The 27,979-nt window shown below is 36.9% G+C and overlaps 1 protein-coding gene across 5 annotated transcripts; it reads left to right on the forward strand.

Moving 5' to 3' along the window:
* Window positions 1-27,947, forward strand: TRAF3 (TNF receptor associated factor 3). Of its 5 annotated transcripts, XM_050897378.1 has the most exons (10): window positions 1-245; window positions 3,285-3,336; window positions 5,640-5,744; window positions 6,633-6,800; window positions 11,394-11,474; window positions 14,174-14,248; window positions 16,050-16,142; window positions 20,613-20,753; window positions 25,738-25,912; window positions 27,148-27,947. In XM_050897378.1, exons 1-10 carry the CDS (start codon window positions 4-6, stop codon window positions 27,717-27,719), a joined length of 1,704 nt encoding a protein of 567 aa, XP_050753335.1. In that variant the 5' UTR covers window positions 1-3; the 3' UTR covers window positions 27,720-27,947. The 5 variants fall into 5 exon arrangements, with proteins under 5 accessions (XP_050753335.1, XP_050753338.1, XP_050753336.1 ...); XM_050897381.1 differs by lacking the exon at window positions 20,613-20,753; XM_050897379.1 differs by lacking the exon at window positions 14,174-14,248.
* The last annotated feature ends 32 nt before the right edge of the window (window positions 27,948-27,979 follow it).

Here is a 27,979-nt window from a genome sequence, read left to right on the forward strand (position 1 = left end):
AGCATGGACACCAGTAAGAAGACAGAACCCCCTTTATCTGTAGAAATGGTGCAACAAAGGGCCAATCCTGATCGCAGTCCTTCAGCATCGATTTATGTTCCAGAGCAAGGTGGCTACAAAGAGAAATTTGTAAATGCTGTGGAAGATAAGTATAAATGTGAAAAATGTCACCTCATCTTATGCAATCCTAAACAGACTGAATGTGGACACAGATTCTGTGAGACCTGCATGAATGCCTTGCTAAGGTATGTTTTTTGTTGTGATAGAACATGTTGATACCTTTAAATCTTGTGAACTGCTGAAAATAGCATGAATACCATTGTAGTTTTAAAAATACATTAAGCTAACACCCTGGCTCGAAGCAGCCTTCCACTTGTTGCTTGCTTGATTATTTGTTATCCATATGCTGGTGCAAACATTTGTGTTCTATTCTGGGGCAGGATGAGACAACTGAGCTTTCCATCAATATTGTTGAAACGGTTGTTAAAGTGGTTTAATCCCATGTAGTGATGTGTTAGGTAAGAATTTCATTGCCTGTGGAGCCTAGACTGAGTAGCTGTTTCACATGGCTGCTAACATGGCTAGTTTGGTGTAGAATACGCTTAGTAAATTGTGGCTGTGCGAAGAAGTGAGCCTGCAGAGGCTCCTTAGAGTGATGGTACCTAACCTAGCTGTGGACCCAGCCTTACAGTTGAGTGGTGGGACCCTTGAATAAATGTAACTGCTTGTGGAGCTCCCTTTCCCCATAACCCTTCTAGCTGAATGTCCTGGGGCTTGTATGTTTTGTGGATTCCAGGAGGGTCAGGAAGGCTGGTTTCTCTATTATTGAGATGTTTGGACCAGAGTGCAAAGTGGATAAGTGAACGTTGTAGATGTAAAATGAATGCTGAGAGATGCAATCTTTCCCAGTCTAGATAAGAATAAAAGTGCGGTCATTCAAGGAGTATCTAGCTTTTAAGAAGTATCTGTGCATCAGTAGAAGTGTATTTCTTTGCCTCTCAACTTTGATGCATTGCTACTGATTGTATTCAGCAGTGAGATTTGAAAACTTGGTCTGACGTTTGGAGACCATTCTGCAAGCTTTAATCTCCTGGGGTAAATAAGCAGTCAATACTTCCATTTACTACCGGGAAAGCAGAGGTACAGAAGAGACAGAGCTCACTGGATGTCACACACTGGACTACTAACAGAGAGAGGATTTGACTTTGGACAGTCTTGGTGATCTCCTGTTTACTTTTTGTGGCCATCCTGCTCTAGGTATTAGTTTATATTTCACTTGGAAATACTGTAATCTCAGGTGGATATAAGTCAAGACTACATGCAGCATAGCAAAAGAGATTGGAGGATATTACATTACTCTGTCTCATGATAAAGAGTAGCCTCTGTACTGGGCAAATACAAGGGTCCATAGCTCACTAATCCACTCCTGTAGGTTTTGTGCTACAGCGTGTCAAATTTAAAACAATAACAAAAAAACCCCACCAACTTTTCTTTCAATACGCATTTTCAGGTGAGGTGTAGTTTGTATTTTAGAAATGCAGTTATTTCTTTCTGAATATATGTTTTTGGAAGACTCTTACATGGTTAATAACAGTGACTGCAGAAAAGCAAACACCTGCCATACTTGGATGTGTGCAGATGGACAGAGCAGATCCTTAACAATCTAAGCAGTAACAATTCTGGCATTGCCGGAATCTGGGCAGTTTTCCTTCCCTGCTGTGAGACATGCATGTGTGCTTATTACAGTGCAGCTAGAATATGTGTAATTTTACCTTCCTGACTTTCCAACCAGTCTGTTATTGAAAAGGACACATGGTTAAGACCATCTACCACACTGCTCTTTCATTCGAGTTATTTCACTGTATTTAAGTGCTTGTTGCAAACAAATCCTTTATTAAAATTAAATTTACAGCTCCTTTTTCTGAGAAATAAAAAGTGTGCCATAAAACTGGAAGCAAAATAAGTTTACGTTGTTTCTGTATTTGGCACAAAAATTTTTCATTCAGTGTTGATATGCTGCTGCACACACACACACACTGATTATATGCTAGCAGCTTCTGTTCCAGTGTTATTTGAGGACAAAGAATTGGGAGTCAGTGTAGATAACACAGTAAAGATGTCTGCTCAGTATGCAGCAGTAGTTTAAAAGAGCAAGTGGGATGCTTGAGTGAATTCAGTAAGAGCGAGGAAAGCATGACATTGTATTAAACACTATATGTCCTCAAGTAGATTAGTTCCCCCCCCCCTTTTTTTTTACTTAAGAAAAATATTACAGATATTGAAGCTGCAAGGTAGTTAAGATGCTCAGAAATGTGATGAGACACAGAATGATCAGTTCAAGGAGCAGAAGCCAGTGAGATGATTTGAAATAACCGTACTGATTATATAACATAATCAAACTTATTCAGCCTTTTACATTGATTTGCACTGCTGCTAGCGGCCACAACTTACGTAGCCTGTCAATGAGTTGCTTTACTAGCTTTTACCTAGTGCTTTTCATCCATAGATCCTGGTGCTTTACAAGGGAGATCAGTGTGAGTGTCCCCATTTTACATGGGGAAAAGGAGCTAAAAAGGAATGAAAGGATTTACACTACGACACCTAGCAGGTCAGAGCCAGAAACAGCTATAGGAACCCCGGGTTTCCTACATTGCAGTTCAGTTTCTATTCAAAGACTGCTCTGCTCCTCAGCCTGCCTGTTGTCTAAGAGATTGCAACTTTGGTAACTAGATTACCAAAACAGCTACAGGGCAATAGTTCGCATAAAGGAGGGAGCAAGGATCTGTAACAGTTGCTAAAACCAGAACAGACTTGAAGGAGATGGACATAAACACTTTTTTACCCTAAAAGGATGTATAATTGACTGTCAGAGAAAGTAAAGTTTAATTAGGTGTTGTTTGAAAAAGGACTGGATGATTGAAGAGACAGTATTTTGCCTGTTTGCACGGATAGATTGAGAAGTGACAAAAATTGTGGATCAGGCACAGACTATAAAATAGGGAGTGAATTTTGCTGCCTTGAAGAAAACCACTGCACAGTTGGCTGGAGGCATTGTGGTGGTCTTATTTCCTCAGGGATGCCAGATACTGTTCACTGAAAACTCAGTGTTCAAATTTTTTGAAACAACATCATGTTATCTCATTATAATGAACTATATCCACTTTTAATGATTTTAAAATATATTGACTAAACATAACTAATTAAAATGCCTCATAAACAGAAACTTTTGTACTACAAAAATTCAGATGAGTTAAAATAGTTTTTCTGTTTTCTTTTTTCTCCAGTTCTTCTAGTCCAAAATGTACAGCGTGTCAAGAAAGCATAGTAAAAGATAAGGTATTGTTAAAGTTGTTTCTTATTCAAGAGGATTGTATTGTGTGGCGTACATAAGATGTGTTATTGCTTTGTGGTGATTATTTCATAAGCCTAATAAGCTTCCTGAGGAAAACAGTTTTATTATAAAACCTAAACCATGTATTTTGTATAGGAAGACAGCTCACTTTTACTGTTAACCACATGGTAGAAAACAACATGTCAGCTTCATCCCTAATGGTCCAGCCAGGTGTCACATCTTGTTTTCATAGTTGGGAGCTGCAGCAACACATTGCAGTTGTCCTCCCATCAACCGGGAAGATAATAAGAAATATTGCATCTCCTGTAGATGCAGAGATGTGACAGATCTAGGTAAACCTTACTCCTGATTTGGCTCCAGACCAGTGTCTACTGTTTCACTAGTCTGTTTTTACAGTATGTTGTTCTGTGAACCACACTGGAACCAGAACGGTGTGGAGTTACAGTAACTGTAATAGAATCAGATTCTTTTTATATGGATAAGTTATTTCACTGATACACTCTTCACTGTTTTTCACAGCAAAACTTTGTGTTGCCTTTGAAAGGTTGAAGGTAGAGAAAATTCTTTTTGACTTAGTACATGGTTTATGCAGTTTTTACATTAGATTTTTCTAAAGTGTTTAGTAAATTCTATGTGTTAGTAGTCTTTCCTGCCTAAATGAATACTGGTAATAGTAACCATTTTCAAGAAAAGTCTAGTGGGTACATTAATCTCTCCTTGTCTTAACTCAAAATAGTTCTCTGAACAGTGCTCAGCGTAATTCAGTTTTGACATGGATGGGCTCTCCAGGAGCCGAGACCAATAATCATGATGCCTACTTTATTTGTCTTTTTAACTCTGACTTTCTAGGTCCCAATATACATAAACATGTACATTCGTTATGAAATGTCAAATATCTCTAAAACAGGAGGAGGACAAGAAGGGCAGTGTATATTAAATACATGTTAGACTAACTGTGCAAGTCAGTGATTTTCATGAAACTGGAAACCTCTCTCTTCCCATAGAATGCTGATGTCCAAATTCACTGAAGAGCTTTTAGTGTTGGAAAAACTTGTCTTCTTACCTTAACTTCAGTCAGCAAAACTGTGCCTAGTAACCCTCTGAATTACTTTAGAAAAAATACTACAGTACTGGCAACTGATTATTCAAGTGACATTTGTTTATTCATTAAACTTCACATATGCATCTGAAAAGTAAACAGAAATCAGTGACCTGTGTCAGATGAGATTGGATGCGAATGGTTGCAGTGTTTCCTTCTTCACTGATACTGGGGATAGATTCCTAGTCACTGTAGACAGATCTGATCATAATTCTTTGTTGTTGTTGTTAAATGTTAGCATGCAGAACCGTTCTGTAATTGCAGTAACCCTGCAGTGTACGCAGTATCACGGAACTCCATTTGTCAGAGAAATAGTCATAGGTTGGGCTTGGTTCTTTGGTATTTCTTAATGGTCATGAAAGCAATTGCAAAATAACTAGAAGTTTTTAGCCCTTTGTTTTGGACTTCAAAATAGTAGTAATGGTTTTCAGTCCTTATCTCCATTTCCTGCCCTTAGCAGTGGGGCTTCTTGAGAGTGCAGTTGTGTTTGTCTCTTTATCTTTTATGGGGTATCACCCATAAGAGGTGAAAAATCCAAACCCCGAGCTCTCTATTTCTAACTTCTTGCAGTTCTATTATAGACAAAAAATGCTGGAAAGGCTTATAAACATTAAAATGGAGAGACAGTTAAAGCTTGCTTATCTGTGAAATAATAAACCTTCTCCAGTCTAAGACCTTAGAAAATGTCTTTATTAATGTTTTACCACTGAAGTGCAAGTAGGTGTTCCAACTAACCAGTCTAGCCATTGTGGGACTGCCTTCCATGAAATCCTTCCTCTCTGGACCACTGTGCTTTGGCTCTTTTTTGTCTTATAGTATTGTGCCTAATATACCAGCTTCCCAAACAATGTAGAGAGTTCTAGCTTATGCAGGCCTATAATTGGCAAGCAAATAGCAAAAAATTTAGTCCTTTGTTGTACCTTTCCCTTTATTGTATTTATAGTAAAAGGGAAACAGTAGTAGAGCATCTGTCCAAATATTCTCTTTCACTGGGCTGCTTCACAGTGGACAAATCTCAGTGATGTGCACACTCAAGAAAAATTGAATGGTAGGATTTTATTTCTGGCACATAAAGCTAGAATTAAATGACACTGCTGTAGCCAAATTGCATGGCTTCTACTTTATTTGAACTTGCATATTCTTGAGTGGTTTTAAATTTCTAAAATGAAGTGATTTTTGATTTTTCAGGTATTTAAAGATAATTGTTGCAGGAGAGAACTACTTGCCCTTCAGATATACTGCAGAAATGAAAACAAGGGCTGTAAAGAACAACTGTCTTTGGGTCAATTACTGGTAAGTAATCTAACATAGTCATAAGCTTCCTTTTGAGTTAAAGAATGAGAAGAAATCTTGCAAATTAAAGCCTCGGTCCATTTCTTGACTTGCTCACACTAGTGGTTAATCTGATTTATAAATGTCAGAATAGAGTTAAACTGTTTTGAAACTCAGCTTTTCGATGAGCTATAAGGAATTACAGTAAAAAAATCATGTGACTGTGTGACACTAAAGCTCGGAAATGTAAATGCATGAAGCAAATAAAAACTGGAGGGAGAACTAAAATCAGGAAAGATCTTAATGTGTACTTTACAAACGTGAGAAATTTGAATTCCTTTTTGGTGTGTTTTTGTTTTTATTTACCAGTCTTAATCCTCTCATGTAAATGGTGGTTTATGCATGGCGTTAAACCTTTGGCTTCTCCAGACTTGTACAAAATAACCTGTAGCTTTGTTTCATGAAGGCATAATAACAGTTGTAACGTATGGCTATACAGCAGTTTCCAGTGAGATGTGTAGGTACTTGCTTTAAATGAGCAGGCTCAGGTACTTAGACAACTTAAAGCAGCATCTGTGTTTACATGGAATAATATACCTTGAAAAAGAATGCTTACCTTTTGTTTAAATAGCCTGTGTGGATTTTTGGACTGGGTTAGAATGCTTTTAGTATAAAAGTAGCTTGTGTACATCTATAATACAGTGAAATCTGCTGTCTAGGTAAAGGGAGTGTAAAGTCAGAAATGTATTCCTGCATAGATTTGTTAGTGTTTGCTTTTGCACAATATAGTGCACAAAATAAATTTGCTTACTTTGGTTCTGAAGTTATTTAATGTGAGATGTCTTCAAAGGATAGAAGACATACACAAAACTTAGTTGGCTTGACCTTTTTTTTTTTTTGATCTTTCAGATGCATTTGAAAACTGATTGTCAATTTGAAGAACTCTCATGTCCTCGTGCTGATTGCAAAGAAAAAATACTGAGAAAAGATCTGCCAGACCATGTAGAGAAGACCTGTAAATACCGGGAGACAACCTGTAAATACTGTAAAAGCCAAGTCCCAATGATTATGTTGCAGGTGCAGTATTTTCTTGTGTATATAGAGCAAGATTCGATACATTAATGTGGAATAATAACCCTTCTTGTGCTTCTATGTAGCTGCCAATAGAACCTTGGCCTCTCAACCGGAATTAGTAAGTCAAAAAAGAAAATAGGCTGACTTTCAAAACACGTTTATTTTTTCTGCGAAAACACCAGTTACTGCATTGACTGGGAAACATTTTCTTTTTTCTGATGTTCAGATACTGCATTTAAAAAAAAAATTCAGATCCACTGCATAATATTGATACTAAAGTAATTTTTGCTATGCTTTTTTATTTTACTTAAATTGATATAATAAATGCAACTACCATGATAACAATTAAATGTTGTGCAGGAAAAGCATAAGCATAGCAATTGACTGGAAAAATAGCATCTTTGTATATAATCCTTCTTGGATACTGTGTGATCTGTTATGAGAGGAAAGGAGGAAACAATGTGAAAACACACTGTGTCTTGGCATAACCAGGAATGGTACATGACAGGCCTAGGCAGAGTTATTGCTGTTCTTGGCATGCGAGTAGGCTGATAAGCAGCATGTTGTGAGTTAGAAGTATAGAGCAGAGGTTGAGAAAGTCATACTAACTTTACACATAGAATTGTAACTTGACTGTGTATGCATTATTTTGCATGGAACTGTATTATGCTGAATCTCTTGGTGTAATTTTAATATTTAAAAAAAAAAACTGTGTACATAGTTTCCATAGTTTGACAGTCTTTGATTTTGGACTTTCTTAGTATAGTAAGAGTGATGAGAATTTCATTTTCATTTGTGTTCTTGTGTATTGTTTGTTAGGTGAAGTCTCACAATGATGAGAAGCATTCTTTGCTCAGAGATGTCGTTACAAAAAGGCATAGGTAGAATCTCACCAAGTTCTGATTTAGATCTGGCTTTCAATTATTTGAGTGTATACTTGCAAGGGTTGGTACTTAAATAATTGTGCACTACCTAGCATAAGGTGGCTGAGACATGAAAATACACAGAGAAAATTAAGTTTACACTGTGTTTGTTCTTGCACATTCTGATACAGAGGTGAAACTGTATTTAGTTAGATTATGGATGCTGTTCTCCCAGAATTTTCTTTAGGCTGGGAATTGATGTGAGGCAGAGTGATACTAAAAAATGTGTAGTGTCTTAACAGACAACATCAATGAGTATTAAATGTCTTGTACAAACTGGATTTCCATATCTAAGCAACATACTCACATGTTCCTTGTAGGCAATTTCTTTTTATAGGAGCAATGTAGTTATATTTTTGAGAGTCTGAAGTCATCCTTATGTTTTGAGGAATGTAGAACTCTGGTTTAGCTTAAGAGCTTTCTCTTTTATGAGATATTGGTGGATTTAACATTTATGAAACCTTTGAACTAGCGGTAGCTTTCAAGATCCTCAGAAGCTGAGACAAGTTTTAGTCTATCAGATTTTTAATTCTTAGCGAAACCTATTGTAGACATTTATGTTGGAAACAAGAATGGCATATTACTGTGAAGTACAGAAAAGAGTGTGTGTAAATAAAGTAATTGTTCTCCAAAATCTTAAGTGGTGGAATTCTGAGTTGCTTTAAGAGGTAATAGAATTGGCTTATCCAGAGAACCAAAGAGGTTTGTTAATATGTAGTTTTATGTTGAGATGTCACTATTTTGATTGTCTTAAACTAAACAAATCTACATTTGTAAATCAGGACATTTCCAAGCAGTGTTACATGTTCTCATGTTATCATCGGCTTATGTGTTTCAGTACATAGAAAAAGGACAGTTTTGCTTCCATGCTGCTTTAAGGGTGCAGAGAGCTCCGCAATTAGAAGATTAGCAATTGGCTGCTATTTTTAATTTTTTTTGCCTACATTTTTAAAAGTTCAATAATGACAGAAATGCAGATGGTTTTATTTGTTGTGGCCTGATAAAATATTACCACATTGTACTTTGGTAATGAGAATCAGAAGCTTAATGAGACTGTACATTTGAATGAAAGGCTCCTTTTGACTTCTCATTTGAGTTTTGTCACCCAGAGCTTGAGTTCATCTCTAGCTTCTGTAGCCTAAAATTTTCTCTAATGTAATAATGACTGAAGCAGGCCTCAGTGACTTGAACTGAAAATGGAGATAGAGGGAGCGTACCAAGAAAAAGGTATGCAAATGGAAACAAAAATAATTTTACCCGAGTACGTATGGTTCATGTCTTCATAGAATCCCATGACCTGTGGGGTAGGAAATCCCCGTTGTTGGAGGCAGACTCTTTAGTTAACAATGTTATACACGTTTTTTAGATTGCATTTGTCTTGCCTGCACTGTCACTACGTGAGTTAACTTCTTAATTTCTTTTCTTTTGTTTAAACCATCTAAAAAGTTGGGGTTTTTTTTGTCACAAAGCTACCTTTTCCATCCTATAACTTCTGGCAGATAAAGGTGGTGCATTGTTAAACAAGAAATTAGTAGCCTGAAATGCTTCTGAATTATTATTTTTTTTTCTGTGGATAATCCACAAAACTACTTGGAAGTGCTTCTCCTATAAAATTGATACTTGGGCAGTAGTAGTATGATACAGATCTGGCAGGACAGCATTACTTAGTGCCTAGGTTCTTCACTGCCACCCTGGCCACAAAAAGGCTGTCCCAGGCAGACCCTGCCAAGGCAATCTGGGCTCTGCTCGGTAGTCAGAAATACAACTGAGCTGACTGGGGCAGCCCCTGGGGAAGACACCAGACATAGTCATCCTGCTCCCTTGTCACTGCTCTGGAACCAGACGTGTTCCTAATGTGGCACTGGCTTCTCTGGGGAGCTGTATTAATATCCTGCCTTCCCCTCATCTGTACCCTGCATGTGGTGTCACCCATGTTCTATGCTGCATTTGGCTTTTGGTTTTGTGTGCTCGACTGTGTGAATTTAGCTGGTCGGTAGGAAGAGGATTCTGCCATTGGAATGGGATTACTCTGGTATATCCTGAAGTCATTGGAAAAGCTCCCCTTGGTTTCAGTGGGTGGGCCCTGTGATGTGGAGTGAGGAGGAGAACTGGAGGAGAGGGCTGAGAAAAAGTTGCATGTTGCCTTTTTATCATGAACTGAGAGTCAGTGTCATAGCCTTTGCCCGATAGCTTGGGTAGGTTAGAGAAGAGAGTAAGGGAATTAAAATTAGGGAATGAATGTTAGAAGGGAGTATTATTTTTGTAGTTTTGTAGTTGATAAACCATTAAAGAAGTTTGTAGGGCAGTAGGCTCCTAAAGCTGCATGGTAGAGTGTGATGTCTCTCTTCAACATGATTACAGATGTGTTCAGAATGAGGGGGGCCATGGTCCAGTTCTTGAGTCTAAGCAGAAATGGTCCTATGGGCCATTGCTTATCAGAGGAGTACCGCAGTCACCCTGACAGAGGTTATTCTGAGGAGAGGTGTTGTCAGTCTGTTAGCATTGCTTCTGGTTGGGTATCCGTGTCCTGGTGTGGAAGGACTGAAGCTAGCTCCTCACCCCCACATTTTGGGAGGCTGTCCCAGCTCTCTGGCTAAGGAGCAACTTAGGCTTCTTTGCTTTCTGTCGCTGTGACTGTCTACATGTGCTACACCAAGTGAACTAGTGCGAATAAGAAGAATGGCAGGACAGACTTACTTCAGAACAGCATACCTGATGATCTGTTCTTAAAAGTGAGGAGGTATACACTTTCAAAGATTTGCAGATTTATGACAGAGTTCTGAACCAAGGCCTTTCACATCTCAGAGCTTGGGTCTCCTTTACGTCTTGGTTTTGTTTCAAAAAATAGACATCATTACTAGGCAAAAAGGGCATGCTACCTTTTCTAACAAGCTTATAAATCTAGACCTTTGTTTCCTTTGCTTTTCTTAAGTACCAGAAATGAAACAGTTTGTTTCAAGTTGAATGGGACATGTCACTTGACATGAAACGAAATTTTTTTTTTTCCAGATTTTTCATTTTGTTGAGAAAAACTGAGAAGAAATGTAAATTCACTTAGCTTGGGCCTGATTTTCTTCCCTCCCTATGGTGATATGGTTTGACAGCTATACTGAAGTATCTGTCATCATCTAGGTTCAGATCAAAATGCCTGCCCAGCATCATGATAAAATTTCAACATCTCTTTGAACTTTGGGTGTATAACAGTGAGACTTAGTATCAGATGTTTGGGAATCAAAATTAGAAAAGAATTGGAAGGGGAATATCCATACATAGGAAAGAGAGATTCTCTTGAGAGTGGGCAATGTACATTTCTTAGTTCTGCTCACTCTTAAAGATGCCCATTTTTGTGAGTAATTCTTGGGGAAGAAAACTTGACTTATTGTTTCATTGCTCTAAGTAAAAACAATAAAATGGGAAGCAAATAGATTTACTCTGCCTGGGAAAACACAAGAAAACCCTTATTTTTGCTTCAGAATATCAACACATCTATCGAAAGCATAAACTGATGTTTGAGCAATTGCAGTTCTGTAACTCTGCACAATTGGGATAAACATTGAAAAAAATCTTGTGTGTTTTTTTTAATTATTGTAGGATGCTTTTCTTTGCAGGTAAGTCCTCTCTTTAATTTCAGAGTAAGAGTTGATTTGTGGTTTGTTTGCTTTTTCCTCTGTAGAAACATGAAGATACAGACTGCCCGTGTGTCATGGTTTCATGTCCTCATAAATGTAGTGTTAAAACACTCATGAGGAGCGAGGTAAGAAGTCATGTCCAGTGTTGTGCTGAAAAATTAAATAATTTTTTTAATAAGATCTCGCAAGAATTTTGCCAGAAGCCATTTCCTTATTAAAATGTGAGATCTAAAGAAAAGCTTTTTCTACCACACAGTTAAGTGTGATAACACTCAAATATTTTTAATGATTTCTTGAAAAACTATTTAAAAAGAAATAATTCCTTAGTTTTTTGTCATTATTACACTTGGCTTGCCCAAGATTAGTGCATGTCTTTCCTGCTTTCATTTTTACTAGCTATCCCCCTCCCCTTCCCCATTTGAAGCATTTGAGCACAATAGAGCAGCATCTTGAGGTAGTTAGCTTATATTAAAATAAAAAGAGAGAATTAAAATTTAGTGCACATTGACAAGAGTTAGTAAAGACTAGAAAAATCATATAAATGTATGGAATCATTCCATGGAAAAACTTAAATTATTATTAAATCTGTTAAATTTGGGAAAAAATAATAACTGACACTTAAAGAATTAGTGTAAGATACAGGGTAATACGAGTACAACATTCCAACAGCCAGATGCAACAATGCATAAAAATTTCTCTTAATGTATAGAAGCTTGCAGTAATATATAGACCAGATTAAAATAAAAATTAAAGCCTGTCTTCCTTGAACAGATCCATGTTCTTGTACATTAAAAGATATAAGGAGCATCTGTCAAAAGTCTATGTGCATTATTTTTTCCTAAAAATAGAACTTGCCAAGGATGGGGAAGAGCTTATTTAAGTCTTCAGCACTCTGTAAGCCTCACTTAAGGAAAGTTAAGTTTCTGATCTGAGGATAAGCTTTTCTCTTTTTACTGATACTTACTTCCTGAGTTGGATTTGTACTATTTTTCAGTTACACTTGTAAATTATTAATCATGTCATAGTGCACAAGGCACATAAGGCATCTGCCAAGCACAGGGGCAGTCTTTTCCCCCAGGATAATGAAATATAAAATACATGACAGATACTGTACCTATTAAGAGAAATTGAGCTGCTAAGAAAAGAGAAAATATGTATACTGAGCCAATTCTATCAGTGCTTGCTTCCGAGTTTAGATCCTGGTTCTCCAGCACTTAGGCATATTCTTAAATCTTGACTTCAGCAGTTACTTTGAGAAGAGGTATGTCTGAGTGCTAATAAGAATTGACCCATTAAAGCCTGGGTCATTACACGTATAGTCAGAATTGGATTCTGAAACCACTGGTAGAAACAGAACTTTAAACGATCATCTTGCCCTGCATCATCTGTTGCTGTATGTTGCTTAATTTTTTTTCTGATACTGTGAAAATGTATATATTAGCTGCATGGTTAGGGACAATGACTCTAATGCAGAAAATGGGAAAATGCCTGCCTAACAGTTTGAGAAAATTCTGTAGCGTACAACAAGTGAATATCTTGCTGTAGAATAAAAGGCAATTTTTCATGTTTAATTCATAACTCTTTGGCAGACTTCTAGTTTTGAGAAGTTGAAAATGTGGCATTCTTGTAAAGCCTGTTATACCACATGTCTCTTTCTTATTTGGTCTTATTTTTTTTTTCTGAACCACGTGTCTTTTGAAACTATACTGTGAATTTCTACAGGTAGTGTTTAGAACATAATAGGTGTATATCGGATATGAGTGACCGATTGCATCTCAGTATCAGATTTTAAGGACTGTCCTGTCTGTTCCAGAGCTACGTGTTCAAAGCAGAATTGGTTCACCACTTCTTTCCATGGAGGTGGATGAGCTGAGTCATGTGGGGCTTATGGTGTGGGAATTTCAAATGAGATTTTGAAACCCAAAAGAGTGATGCCAGCTGAGGAGCTAGACTCTAGCTCCTGTCTGCTTTGTGGGAAATACAAATTGCAGATCATAGTTTTGAAGAGAGAGTGTTTGTTGCACTATCCTTTCCAAAAATGGCTCTTTGCTCCAACTTTTAGGCAGTTTGCATGCAGCTGCTGCCCTCTGTGCTGCAATGGCTGCTGTCTGTATATATGTATATGCTTCTGTGAATTGGTTTATTTTTAAATGGAAAGTGATCTGTGCTCATAATAATCCAAGATATTGGAATAAATCTCAATCTGTGAAAAATGCAGGCATTTTACTAATCAGTTTTAATCCTGTGTACTGCATTTTTTTTTTTAAAGTTACTTAACTGTACCTATTCTAAAACTCTTTGTCTGTTTCATGCAGTACTTGTTTAGTCTTTTTTGTGGAATTTAACCATTAAATTTCGGCACGGAGAATTGCATGTTATGTTTTGAAAAATTGGTTCCCCATGAAATTAGGATTAGAAAAAATGTACTTTACTACAGTGAAACTGATCTTAAGACTTGCTCAGAACACCAGTAAAAAATCACTTGTTGAGAAAAGATTAGTCATTCACTAAAGTCAAATGAAATCATTAAATAATTGTAGAGTGTGTTCTTTTTAATTGGGTTGCCTATTGAAATAGTCTTTAGTAGAAGTTTCACTGTATATTAAATGTATCACACTGTATACTGTATTGGCATGTGTGTGTGGTTTACATATGTGTATATATAGTATTTGCACTTTAGATCAGACTGGAGAAAATATACACACGTGTATTGTATGTTCTGCAACTGGCACACAATACAAACCTGATAACCTGTGCCCTTTATGTTTTGAGCATTATCATGCAAACGTCTTTTACCAAAACTCACATTTTTTTCCTATTGCAGTTGAATGCACATTTGTCAGAATGTATTAATGCCCCAAGTACCTGTAGTTTTAAGCGTTATGGCTGCACTTTTCAGGTCAGTATATAACAATTATACTTCCCAATTGATGAAAGTCTGCAAATAGAACCTAACTCTTTAACGTGAAAGTTCTGGACTTCTCTAGTCTCGGTTAAGAAAAAGTCATCCAGTTGCACCAAGTGATTATGCAGCAGATGTTTGGTTTTGCATTTTAAAAATAAACTATATAAAAAGCCCACACATTCCTGCAGTGGTTTGGGAGTTCAGTTATTAGGTACATCTTGTTGCAATAGGAAGATGATACATTTGAAGAACTTTTTAACTTAGAATAACAGGAAAGTCACTTTTGTTCTTCAGAAAATAGACTAGTAACTTCAGTTGTTTCTATGAAAGTATTTATTTTCTTGAGCTAGGTATGTTTATATTTTCTCTCATTTGTGTGTCAATATTTTTATTAAGGTTAAACATAGGTTAGCACACTTAAAACGTATTTTTATGTGCATTCATATGTCTGTATGCACATAGGTGTATAATCGAAGCATAGCATGAAATCTATTTAAAAAAAAAAAAAGGTTTAGGTTTTAATCCTGGCAATCCCTGCAATATTTAAAAAAATAAAAAGCCAAACCTCAGAGTTTAGTTTCAGTAGTCTTACTCCAGTCTCTTCCAATATTCTGCTTCCCTTACCATATATTTTGGGGAATTTGGATGCTTATATAATGAAGAGATTAGTCAGGAAATTTCAGAAACCTCTGACAGGAAAAAATGGAGTTTATCAGATAGTGTGATTCATTTGTTAGCCCATGATAACTTAGAGACAAGAACTGTAAGCAGCAACACTTCTCAATAAACTACTTCCTGCAGGTATTTTCAGGTCCTTAAATAATGAGCATTCATCATTTTAAGTGTTAACAGTAATGCTCTTAGTGGTAGAACTGATCAATGCTGTAACCCTGCCCACTGTTATGTCGTATGTATTGCCATTCATTTTATGTATGTATATGTGTGCATATATGTACATATATCCACATATATATTTTTAGTATTTTATATAGAGTACATACCTTGAGGATCATTGAAACCCTTTCAGTTGCTTTGCAGCATATCTACCATCAAAGCTAATATACTCTGCATTGCAAAACACTTACTGAAGTAGGTATAATGCAACACAATACAAATAAAGTAATATGGTCTGCATCTTATGTACTCTGTATATGATCTATGTGTGTTCTGTAAACTTCTTATATAGTGGTTATTTGTAACAGCATTTATAGGTTGTGCAGAGGCAGCATATCTGAATATCATAGAGCAATCATGGTAACATCTTAGGATGACAAACTAGGCATTGTAGTATCTCTCAAAGTAGTTTATAAAGCTGGCAGTTTCCAGTGATGATAAATTTATCTTAAATATTTGTCTTTAATACTCAACTGAGGGAAAATTTAGTGCTTTTGAAGCTGTTCATGAAATACAACAGAAGTTTTAAATTACGGTTTGGGGAATTGGACATTTTAGATTTTGTATGACTCAAGAGTTTTATTGTGCTTTATTTAGTGTAAAGCTACACAGAAGACTCTAAAATACAATTCATTTTGTAAATCTTGTTCATCTTTATTGTCTCTGACGTATCAAGCACACTGGATGGAGATATATGGCAGTTGTATAAAACACTTGCTATATTAAATGTATTCCTGACTTTTGTAAATTCCCAAGTAGATTTCCCTTCTCTCTACAGTTCTGCAACATGCATCCGTGAACCAAAATATGTAGTGTTGGTTCGATGTCTTGATATACTCTTTCTTTGTAGGTTTAAAAGAAGTGGAATTGGCTAAAATGTATAAATTCTTTGTTGTCACAGGGAACAAACCAACAAATTAAAGCACATGAAGCCAGCTCAGCAGTGCAGCATGTTAACTTATTGAAAGAGTGGAGCAATGCTCTAGAAAATAAGGTATATCTTCTACTCACTTCTAATTTTCATTGATTTCTTTAAATCATATAAAAGTACTGGAAGAAGCGCTTTTTTTTTTCTGTTCTAACAGCTGTTCAACAGTACAGCTAAAGCACTAGTAGGCTCCAAAAGCAATCAAGCCATTTAGCATATCTGGTACCTTTGTTATAATAAAATGCTGTGAGAAACTTGGCTTCGCAACTCCATATATTATTTTCCTCATTGGTTACTTAATTAAAACACTTTCTTCACATAGATAAACAGTCTTCAATTCCCTCTCTGAGCTGCCTTCTTACAAAGGGAGGGTTCAGAAAGCTATGGCAGCGCTATGAGCTACCTCATTATTTTTCCAGAGATAACGTTATTAGAAATATCATGTAATAAACTGGTTATTTTATTTACTTTTGTTCTTGCTCTCCAAACTTAATGACCTGCAAAGGTTAATTCAATTAAACATATTGTAACTCATGGGCATGATGATTTCTGCTTTAGTGCTAGACCAGAATAAAGTTCGTGTTGCAGTGCTTCCTTGGGACTCCTGGTTTTAGATTGTTTGGGATTTGGGAGATGCTGGAAATTGTATCAGTGTCAGCTACGATCTTGTGAATCATTTGAACAACTTAACCATCTGTTCCGCAAATAAAATTTAAGACTTTGATTTAAAAATACAAAACTTCATAACAAATCAATGTTTTCTTAAATCTTTTTGAAAAAGTTTTACATGGCCATTAAAATAATGCTTCTGCTTTTTTGGGGGGAGAAGAATCCCAGAATTATCAAGCTATTCTACAAATGCAGGCAGAGGAGTCAGGAGCCCCTTTAGATTTTTCTAGAATGAGTTAAATAAGAGTAACAATTCAGTGTAAGCTCAGCGGCAGTTATGGTGTGTGTGGCTTGTGACTTCTGTCATCTCACAGCAGACCACTAGCTTTAGTTTAGCAAACTCTGTCTAGAAAGCATCTTCCCTTCTTGGCCTACAGTGATCTCTCATGCATGGGTTTCCAGCCAGGTCCTGCAGCTGCAGGAAGTATAGTTTTAAAGCAGAAGTTAACAGGAACAGCAAGATCTGATTTTTGTCCCCAGCAGATTTGTCCCTGGACTGGTTGTTTTTGAACGTGAAGCCTGTAAGGAAACCATTGAACCTGGGAGAGGTCTAGTGTCATTTTTTTAGATAGAATTTTTGCTACATGTGTAGGTCTTAGTTTGATGATCAATAACAATACTTAAGTTTGCTTTTGCACTTGAATCTCTCTGTTAATGCAGGAACTGTACATTTTTCGGTTTTAACAGATACAAATTCATATCCTTAGTTCTTTTTTCATTAGTCTGATTAAAACTATACAATTTATTTTGCATCATAGGAAAAAACCATGTTCCCTGTGACTTCCAGAATAGATCATGTTCTGCCTTTTGTCAGTGTCCTGAGAGGTGCTTTGTCATTTAAAAAATGCCCAGCAGTTCTATGTTTGTCTCTTATAGAGCTAAGAGAATATACACTTTACTACTTTTTTATGTTCAATTTTTGTTTTAACTTTCATTTAGGACATAACTGCTTATCATTGTTTGTCCTTTTTTTTTTTTTTTTTTCTTTTCACTTCCTGCTTTGTAGGCTTCTTCCTATTCATAATAAAGAGTTGAATCACTGGAAATCCCAAGACCGTGCCAAGTTACCAGAATAGCTAACCACATATCATATGTCAGTGACTTTATTCTAGAGAAGGGTAACAAAATGATTTGTAACTTCATTGTTGTTCTCTTCTTTGAGAAAAAATTAATCGATGCACTGAAGAACAGTGCAAAGTTAATTTAGCTGATGAACGTCGCAGAAATCTTGGCCCTGCTGAAGTCAGTGGAAGTCTTGTTGGTTTCTGTAGGGTCAAGATTTCATTTGGGTGTTCACTGTAGTATGTATGGAGGGGAAAGGAGAAGTTGCCTTCTCCCAGTCGCCACATTCTTTTAACAGTGCTTGTGGAGTATGCAGACTGAAAGTCTTCAGAGCTGCAAAGCTTGTGCCAAGTTATGAGTTTGGTATTTGAATGGTGCTGTTGGCAAAGAGTAGTAAGAGAAGGTCAGATGTAAAATCTTGAATCAAAACTTTGTGGGGCGAATTAAAATTTGGTGTTTTGTTCACTCTGTGATGGGACAGACTTGCAGACTGAACTCCCACGGGTTTTGTGATGTTGGAAATAGTGAGTTGAACATAATTTTGTGGCTTCATCACATTCTTAAAGCAATCCTGGTATAAACTGTTTCTTCTTTTTTAATATGTGACTTAAATATGGGACCTGTTTTAATCCCGTTCTTTGTGGCATAAGGTTTCTTCCATTCTTTTTTAGTGAGCAATAATAAGCAATAGCTTAATTTGAAAAACTGCTGCATAAGAGCATGCTTATCCTAGGAATATTTTAAATATGACAAGAAAGTAAAGGAAGCTGATTGCAGTTTGTAAATAGATGCTATGTTTCCTTTACCCTGTTTTTTAACTGAAGTTCCAAAGACTTATCCCAAATGTAATTAGGAAACTATATTTAAAGATTTCTTATTCACAAATTACCACCAAACTACAATTACTGACTTAGCAATGACAGTTCTGTATGATTAAGGGCTGTAGGACATAATTCTATTTTTCTTGTGTTCTGTAAAACTGTGTGGAAAATCTCAGTACAAGACAGGCCCACATTTTATAAGTTGTACAAAAATGGAAATGTAATGCTAGTGACACAGAATGTAACTGCCTTATGATTGGGAGGCCTGGGGAGGAAACAATGAGAAAAGGGGAATGTAAAGATCACAGTTAACTAAAGACCTCAGATTCATTAAGGAAAAGGAGGATGCAAAAAATTAAAGTGGCTGCCCAGCAGAACTGAAATATGTGGGAGGCAGGGGTACTAGTTTAAATTTAAAACTTGTTCTTGAAAATTTTGTCTAGTACCTAGGCATGCATTCCTTCAGCCTCAAGATTGTTTCTCTCTCTGCACTGGCAAAATTAGCTTTGTCTCATTTCTGTTGAGCCTCTCCTGCCAGTTTTTCCATATATAAAATGCCGAACTAATGTATGTGTGTAATGCACACATGCTATGCTATATTGAAAAGTAGATATGCATATATATTATGGTATCTCTGTATTTTTGGGCCCCTGTCTGATGAACCTGCTGAATGCCTGTGGACTTTGGCAGTCCTTTGTCTAGTTTAGGCTAGTATAGAGATTGAAATTATTTACCTTTTTAAACAGGCTAGCTTCTTGAGTCTAGGAATGCAGTGACACATAAGTGATTCGACTATGTCTGATTAGAGAGCAGTTAAGGTGGTGAAATTCTACAGTGGTACCTGCATCAGAGGTAAAAATGGCTTGACTTCAAACTAGCATCTGTATGGGGGGGTGTGGTGGTGTAGATTTTTTGGGGGAACATGAAGCATCCAAGTAATCGGTCTTAATGTGGAACGTTTATCAGGATTTTCCTGAGTCAAAAATGGTGCTGCTTCTTATCCATATAAAGATCTACCTGTGGAACTAGTCAGGGCATGTCCAAACATCATTTTGTGTCAAGTGTTTGTTTTCTACGTTTTTGCTGCTGAATAATCTTGCCTGGGAAAAAAATGAGATTTTTTTAAAAAGCAACCCACCACCACAAAGCAACCCCCTTCCCCAAACCACATTAATGAACAGAGCACAAAATAGTGTGATGGAGAATATTTACTGTATTACTTTCATCCTCAAGGAGATACATTATATGATATTCTTCCAACAAGGCTCATGTTTTAAAACCAGAATGAGTCACTAATGAATAAATTCATAATATGTCAATACAGAGAGAGAATATAATCCACAGCCTGTAGCTCTTTAGTCTTTTCTACTAGTAGGCACCATTGGATTTTCCTTCAAATGCATGGATCCCTTCTGTATTCACTCATTTCAGGAGTTTTCATCACCATCACATTCTATGAAGCTAAGCCAATCCCATGCAGACGATGTTTTTCCTTAAATTTGCAGTGGATCAGGATAGATTGGAGTAGGTGGGGAAGACTAACGTTCCCTTGCCTGACTAGCTTTTCAGCTGCTCGGCTTCTCTCTGGTATCCCTTCTGTGCAGGGCTTGAGTTCTTAACACTGATCTAGAGCTAAATAGGTTGTTTCTTCCAAACTCAAAGCAACTCCCAATTCAGTTAGTGGCAACCAGGAAACCAAGCTGTTAAATAACTGAATAAAGAAAAGATTATGCTTAGACACAAGTTCTTTTGCTGTTTGTATATCCCATCTGCGCTTCCATTAGTCAAAGTTGTACCAATACCATGCTGTGGAAGTGCAAAAGTAGCTATCAGAAGGTTGGGGTTTATTTATTTATTTGCAAGACATGGAGAGAGATTTTACTAGGATCTCATCCCTTTCATGTGTGTAAGACAGTTTAAAACTAATGAAGTTATAGGTATTTTTAATAAACTTTGGCAGGAGTAATTGTAGCATTTTTTCCAGGTGGCCTTGCTCCAGAATGAAAGTTTGGAAAAGAACAAGAGTATACAAACTTTACATAATCAGATTTGTAGCTTTGAAATAGAAATTGAAAGACAGAAGGAAATGCTGCGGAATAATGAATCTAAAATACTTCATTTACAGGTAAGAAATTTAGAATCTCCCCATTAAAGCAGAAATGGTAGTAGCTTCTGTTCTGTGCCTTTACACTTGTGAAGTGAGGTGTTCTAATTAAAAAAGGGGGGAGAGAGTTTACCTTATTATAAAGCTATTCTGATATATTTTTTTTTTCCCCCCCTTCTGGTCAGTAGCTGGTTTGTTGGAGTAAGATACTTCACTAAAACACTGCAGTTGCCTAGCCTATGTTAAAACAAAAACCCCTGTTTAAAAAGGGAAAAGACTGAAAACAAAATTACAAATCTTATCTGAAGAATAATCATAATTATTTTTTTCTTCTCTGCAAAAAATAACTGCTTGAGGAACTATTGTCAAACTGGAAGACAAGATTAGCACCTTAAAACTGTCATATGTATAACATATATTTCTTTTTCTACTTGCTGGTATTAAAAAAAAAAACCAAACTAATCATGAGTGAAATCAGTCTGGTGTGGAATTAATCCAAATGTAGTACAATGCATTTGAATACACTTTTTAAAATCCATGTTTCTGTTATCTTCTTCTGAGGAAAATGTATCTAATTATTCCTTTGCCGGTAGGTCTGAGTTTCTTATTCTGTGGTCTGAATCACCTGGCCACAAGCCAGCATCAAACTAGAAAACCCCTGGATGCTCTAGCATGGTGCTTAGCCCAAGCTGAAATTCTTTGCTTTGCATTCAGAGCTGGCTTGGAATGTGAATGCTGGGAATTTGTGTTAGCTTGCGTGATACTAACCACAATTAGGGAAACCTCAGGAGATATTTAGCAAGCTATTGTGAAGGTATCGTTTCCATGTTATTTCAGTATGTCTGCTGCTAGAATATCAGATACCTGTTTTAGCATCCAGCTTAAAGGAATGTGAATAAAATTATCTTTTTCACTTACTATTCACATATTAAACTGCAAATCTTGATACTCAAGAAAGATCTAAGTATCCAAACTAGCGTATGGCTGAAATTCAAAGGGTAGCACATTCAAGAGCTCAGAGCCTTGAGATCCTCCATGTCGATTTATAAGGAAGTCTTTAAGTTCGGCAACAGCAACGTTTCTCCTTATAGCATTTACTTCTTTCCATGTTCTGTCCACGTAGTAACCAGTTTAGCCTGCCTTAGTCATTGTTATTTGGTCTGATGATAGTCTGGGATATGGCTGCATGCTTACAATATTGCATTCTGACACTGGGAAGCTAATCCTTGTATGTATTGATATTGCTGATTGAATCTACCAGGAGGTAAGTTAATTTGTAAGCCTGGGGTTTTTACACATGCTGTCTCAATAACCAGTGATGAGAGGGGAAATGGAAAAAACGTAGAGCAGAGTTTTTCATGATTGTCTTGATGACAGATTGCAATATCTTTTGATTTCCTCAAGCTGTAAGTGTTAGCAAAATCAATTTTCAAATGATTTATGTTTAGGGAGAAAAAACCCCACAAAACAATATGGTTGGCAGATGCCAACAGGTGGCTTTTTGGTGGTAATAAGTACTGGAGAGGATGTGTTTTGCTCTCCTCCCCCTCCCCCCTCCCGCCTTTACATCTTCTCGCCAGCTATTTTAGTTTAGTTATTTTAAGCCAAACTGTGTTTCACAGTTATTTCAACCTGATTCGTTCCACTTACTGGAACTTCCTGGTTCAGGCAGGTTGTTAAGGGCATCCTGGAAACACATCTCAAATTTGGTTTTGCCTGGGCAATATGATTAGCCTCTTTCTGTTGCCTGGGTTGTGTTGAGCAGCCATGGCTATACAAGAGCCAGAGATGTTTCCAGCGTAGAACTAGCCAATTCAGGTCTGGACAAACGATATTTGCTTAGTCCGCCAAGTCCTATGCATGCTAGTAATTTCTAGTACAGTTTCAGTATTAGTTGCCATGTAACCTTCTTTGGCTTGGGAACAGCTGTTTCGCTGAGCACAGCTGACATCATCTGCACTGCGAGGCATTTAACACAACTAGTGTAAATGCATCTAAGGTGTCTGGACACTGGCAGGAACCTCAACCTTAAGATGTTTTGATTCAGATTAATTTTCTATATACTGGTCTCTAGGGAAAGTCTTTTTACCAAGGGAGTATGTGATACTTTTTTGACTGCTGTCTTGTGGAAAGGCACTTTCACATCCAGTGTCCAGTCTTTCTTATGAGTATATGGAAGCATATTAGTAAGCCTTAAGCTGAGTGTGGACATGAAGTACTTGAAGACAAAAGAAACAATGCCCTTATGAATATAAAATGATTTGACTGGTAATACATTCCTTCAAAGGAGTAGGATGTATGATTTGTTTTCGCAGTCAGGTAGTGCCTTTGGTTCCTTTTCTAGCGTGTTCTTTAGCTTTTCAGTTTTGCTCTATCAGTTGCAACGGAAAGGTCCATTAGGAGCATCTGAAAGAGAGAGAACTGCAAATATAACTTTCTTCAGTTCCTCACGACACTTTCTAAATTCTTTTAGTAATAAACAATTTCCAGAATTTTAGCACTATTATTAGAAATACCAAAAGAAACCTAGATGAAAATCAACATCAAGAAGAGCCCTCAATGGTTTGCCAGGCATATAACTCTGGATTAATGATCTGGAGAGGTCAGTTGCTTGAATAAAAAGTGCATGCAGAAAATTGGTATCTACTTGAAAATTTATGAGTACAATGTGAGGCATCTGTGTGCTTTCTAATGGAATAATTAGAGTGAAATTCTCCACTGCTGCATTAAATTCAGATTTAGTACATCAGTATCTCCCAGCATGAGGGAGGTTGACTCCCTGTAGGGTAAAAAGATAGAGATCCCACTGCTTTTTAAAAACAGAATACAAGTCTATTTCTGATTATTCTGTATCTCTTGAATTCTCATTAAGAGGTACAGGAGATAAAATACTACACCTTTCTAACGTGTGGTAGAAGCAGCTAAAAACCAGAATTGGTTGTGCATGTACAAAGGTAGAATGTTGCACGCAGGTTGATGGAGAGAAGTTGGACCCTAGTAACAGCTTTTAGTAAACTTCTCCCAAAAGAAGGATAGCTTACAATTCTTCTGCATCTTTGCCACTTTCCCAGTTACTCTAAAAATTTATTTATTCATTTTGTTTGATACTGTATTAGTGCCAAGAGGTCCCATTTGGAAATTAGAGCATCTCTGTGAGGCACTGTACAAACCCACAACCATGTTATTGTTCTTGCCTTGGAGAGTTCATATTTTGTGTGAGTAGAGGAAAAAGATCACTCGGGCACACCTTGAGTTTACTTTTGCACGTTAACTGTGAACTAATGGCCAGATCTTGTGGGTCTGCTCTTACAACATTCATTCAGGCCATTCCATGGTGTGTTTCCTTTTATATGTGTTGCTAACAGCCCTTCCCTATTTTATTTTCTGATTACCATCAGTCCAAGTGAGATGGTGTGACTGTGTTGGTAGTTGATGATTAGTACGTCCAAGCAAGTTGCTTAATCTATTCAATGGGACCATAACCCTGCATTTATGATTCAGTACACAGCTTTCCTTCACAAAGTTGTAATTTTGCAAGTGAGATATATAAGCTTGTTTTAAAACACCAATATAGAAATAAATAGTTAATCTTGAAATATGTTAGATTACTCGGTGGTTTTGAGACACAACAAAATAAAACACTCCTAGAACATGACTTTGCTAGCTGGCATATCAAATTGACAGCCTTCAATTAATTGTTACAGACTTTCAGTATAACTGAAACCACATGATTAAAAGCAAATGCCTAAAAGGGGAAATGAAGGTTGCATGAGGCAGAAGGGTTTTCCCCATCAGCGGGGAACATTGAATCCACATGGCTAACCAGAAGGCAAATGCAAAATAACTTTATTTTCTTGTTTTGTACTCAAGTGCTACTTTTTTTTTAAGAAGTGAAAAATCATTTTTACACATGTTGGCACTATGTGATGATAAACTATAAAGTTAGATTTGGAATTTAACTGTAGGTGGTAGCAAAAGTAGTTTCTTGTCTCAAATATTTGTGTTATCATTTGAACTTCACAACTGATTATGGGGTTCTGGCTAAAATTCCTGCTAGTCCAAATTAGCTGTGATAACATGAAGTGCTATGTATTTCTTGCATCAGATTTGAGGTAGACTGGGAAATACGTTCTCCTTTATATTTGTAATATACTGAGGTGCTTGCAATGTCCCTCTTTCAGAGAATACCAGCCTCTCTATATATTTTTTTTTCTTGAGTATTATATTTCATGCCTTTCCAAAATCAACTGGTTTTTTTTCTTTGTTTTCTTAAAAAGACTCAACCAGCAAGCACCTTCTGGACGCATGGCTTATTCAATTTAGGAAGTAAGGGTGGGAATTTTAAAACTGTTTAAGGGGATAGAAGTGGTAGTTTTGCTTACACTCTTGAGGGTTTCTGCTATAGTTATGGGCACATAATAACATAGGCTTTGATAACTGATTTATGTGAGCTTGGAGCTTGCTAATGCCACTGTATCTGTACATGTATGTACTCCTGCTCCACGTGTGCAAGAGTACTGATGTTTTTCTGGAGGGGTAAGTTGTTATGCTGTTACCCAATGATACAAGCATGCATACGAGCAGCCACTTGATTCACACCATCGTAAGTTGTTGTGCCCATACTTTGTTGCTTAAGTACTCTGACACGAAACCCAACAAATATCAGCCCATAATATCAATATAGAGACATTCAGAATATTGTTCTTGCATTGAAAGGTTTTTAAAAAATAGATGAGCACACTAACAATTCCTTTTTTTAAATAGTGTTGATAATTCTAATAGTGCTCTAATATTAATACCTATGTAGCACTAAAGATTTTAAGTGTGTTATAAATATTTGGGCTATTCCTCTAAATTTTCAAGGTTTGTGTTATTAAAATACTTGACATAAGTGAAACTTGTTTATATTGGAAATGCATCTTATTATTGATATATAATCCTTGTTTAATTTGCATAAATTAATGTCTTTTTGTTATTTTAACTTGTAACTTATTGTTTTATAAAGCGAGTGATAGACAGTCAAGCAGAGAAACTGAAAGAACTGGACAAAGAAATCCGTCCCTTCCGACAGAACTGGGAGGAGGCTGACAGCATGAAGAGCAGCGTAGAATCCCTCCAGAACAGAGTGACTGAGCTGGAAAGTGTTGATAAAACTGCAGGGCAAGGAGCTCGAAATACAAGTAAGTGTAAACACAATGGACTGAAGTACTCAGTCGTGCTGTCAAGAGAAAAATGGTGTCCTTTGGATGGCACTCGCATTGTGATTTTTGTGTGGAAGCATCAATAATGCTGATTCTTCTGATTTTTGAATAGGAAACTGCGTAATCCCTTTGATGATGTGGCATTGCTTCCACGCTGTTTCTTAGGCTTGATTCTTGTCTTTTGTTTTTGTTTTCTGGACCCTTGTCTTGATTACAATGTTAGTTCATTATAAATGGTTTCTCAATTGATCTTTGACAGCTAATAGCTTTCAGCAGCTTCTTTAAATACAGTCTCGGTATATTGACAAGTCGTCTTTTATTACTCTTCTCCTCCATGAATGGATCAACAGTATGGTTATCCACCTGAAACCACCTGTCCTGCTATCTATTACAGAGGTGTATTTGATCCAAAGAAAACTGAGAGATCTGTTTGAGAATAAGGTTATTGTCGTGCTTGCTGAATAAAGTGAAAACTGGAGTTTAGCAAGATAGTGTAGATCATATGTAAGTGTTTAAATGATTGGGACAAAGAACTTAACATTTAAATAGATCTGTATAAAGCAAACCTGCCTTACAAATTCATCTGCTTCTCAGTATTGTATGTTGGCCAATTTTGCCAGTGTGCAAAGACAAAGAGTAACGTTTTCATGTGGGGGAAAGGGGACATTAAAAACAGCTCTCCCTCCAAACTGAATAAGCGACCATATAATACAGAGCTAAGCTTGAATTTTCTGTTCTTTTGTGATGAACTTTAGACATGGTAACGGCACTACACTTCTGAGACAAGTAGTGTCTGAGAATAATATTTTGAGTGATCAGTGGTGCTTCTGAATTTCAGAGGGATTATGTAGGATGTGTGACCACTTCCAAAGTCTTCACTGCTAATAGCAATCTACAGATAATGCTACCAAGTCTCCTCTCAAAAAATGGAAGCTTCTGTAGTTATATTGCTTAGTGATCAGACAAAATTTATGTTAGATGATTTGAATATGTGACTTTCACTGCATGTGTGTTTAACACCCATGTTTGTAAAAATCCCAGTTAACCTAGATACTAGCTGGCAAACTATTGTCTGTGGAAATTGCTTCATCAGTGGCCGAATGCACTTTGGTTCTTGAGAAGGAAAGTGTTTTCATATACAATTGGCGACTGACTTTTACAGTCTTTAGAAAAAAACCACTTTTCTCACCTCCATCCTTTCCATTTTCTAACAGGCCTGCTAGAGACACAGCTGAGCAGACATGATCAGATGCTGAGTGTTCATGATATTCGGCTGGCTGACATGGACCTCCGATTCCAAGTTTTAGAAACTGCCAGTTACAACGGAGTATTAATTTGGAAAATTCGAGATTATAAACGTCGGAAGCAAGAGGCAGTCATGGGGAAGACTCTGTCCTTGTACAGCCAACCCTTTTATACTGGATACTTTGGCTACAAGATGTGTGCCAGAGTCTACCTTAATGGAGATGGCATGGGAAAGGGGACGCACTTGTCACTGTTTTTTGTCATAATGCGTGGAGAATATGATGCGTTGCTTCCTTGGCCATTTAAACAGAAAGTGACCCTCATGCTAATGGATCAGGGACCGTCTCGACGCCACTTAGGAGATGCTTTCAAGCCAGATCCAAACAGCAGCAGTTTCAAGAAGCCAACTGGAGAAATGAACATTGCATCTGGCTGCCCAGTCTTTGTGGCTCAAACTGTTCTAGAGAATGGAACGTATATTAAAGATGATACTATTTTTATTAAAGTCATAGTGGATACATCTGATCTACCAGACCCCTGACATACAATGGGGGAGGCGGATTAAACAGAAGACAACTCCGTTTGGGGGTTTTATATCAGTTTGTCTTCAATCAGAGGTCCTAAAGCTCACAGAACCACCTTGTGGAACAGACGGAAGAGTTTGAAGGCATAACTGCATAGGGTCCAATTGCGAAAGTAGCAACACATTAAGAAATCATACCATGGTATATTTTTTAATAGAACTAGCAACACTTAAGCTCTGAAGAATCACTTATCCCTCATGAGGATAATGATTATGGT

This window comes from Gymnogyps californianus, chromosome 5 (genome assembly GCF_018139145.2).
Source record: "Gymnogyps californianus isolate 813 chromosome 5, ASM1813914v2, whole genome shotgun sequence".
Classification (NCBI taxonomy): domain Eukaryota; kingdom Metazoa; phylum Chordata; class Aves; order Accipitriformes; family Cathartidae; genus Gymnogyps; species Gymnogyps californianus.

Coding starts and splice junctions, on each gene's coding strand:
- TRAF3 (XM_050897378.1), top strand. CDS start 4: ATGGACACCAGTAAGAAGACAGAACCCCCTTTATCTGTAGAAATGGTG. Junction 11,475..14,173: donor AAACACTCATGAGGAGCGAG/GTAAGAAGTCAT, acceptor TTCCTATTGCAG/TTGAATGCACATTTGTCAGA. Junction 20,754..25,737: donor CTAAAATACTTCATTTACAG/GTAAGAAATTTA, acceptor TGTTTTATAAAG/CGAGTGATAGACAGTCAAGC.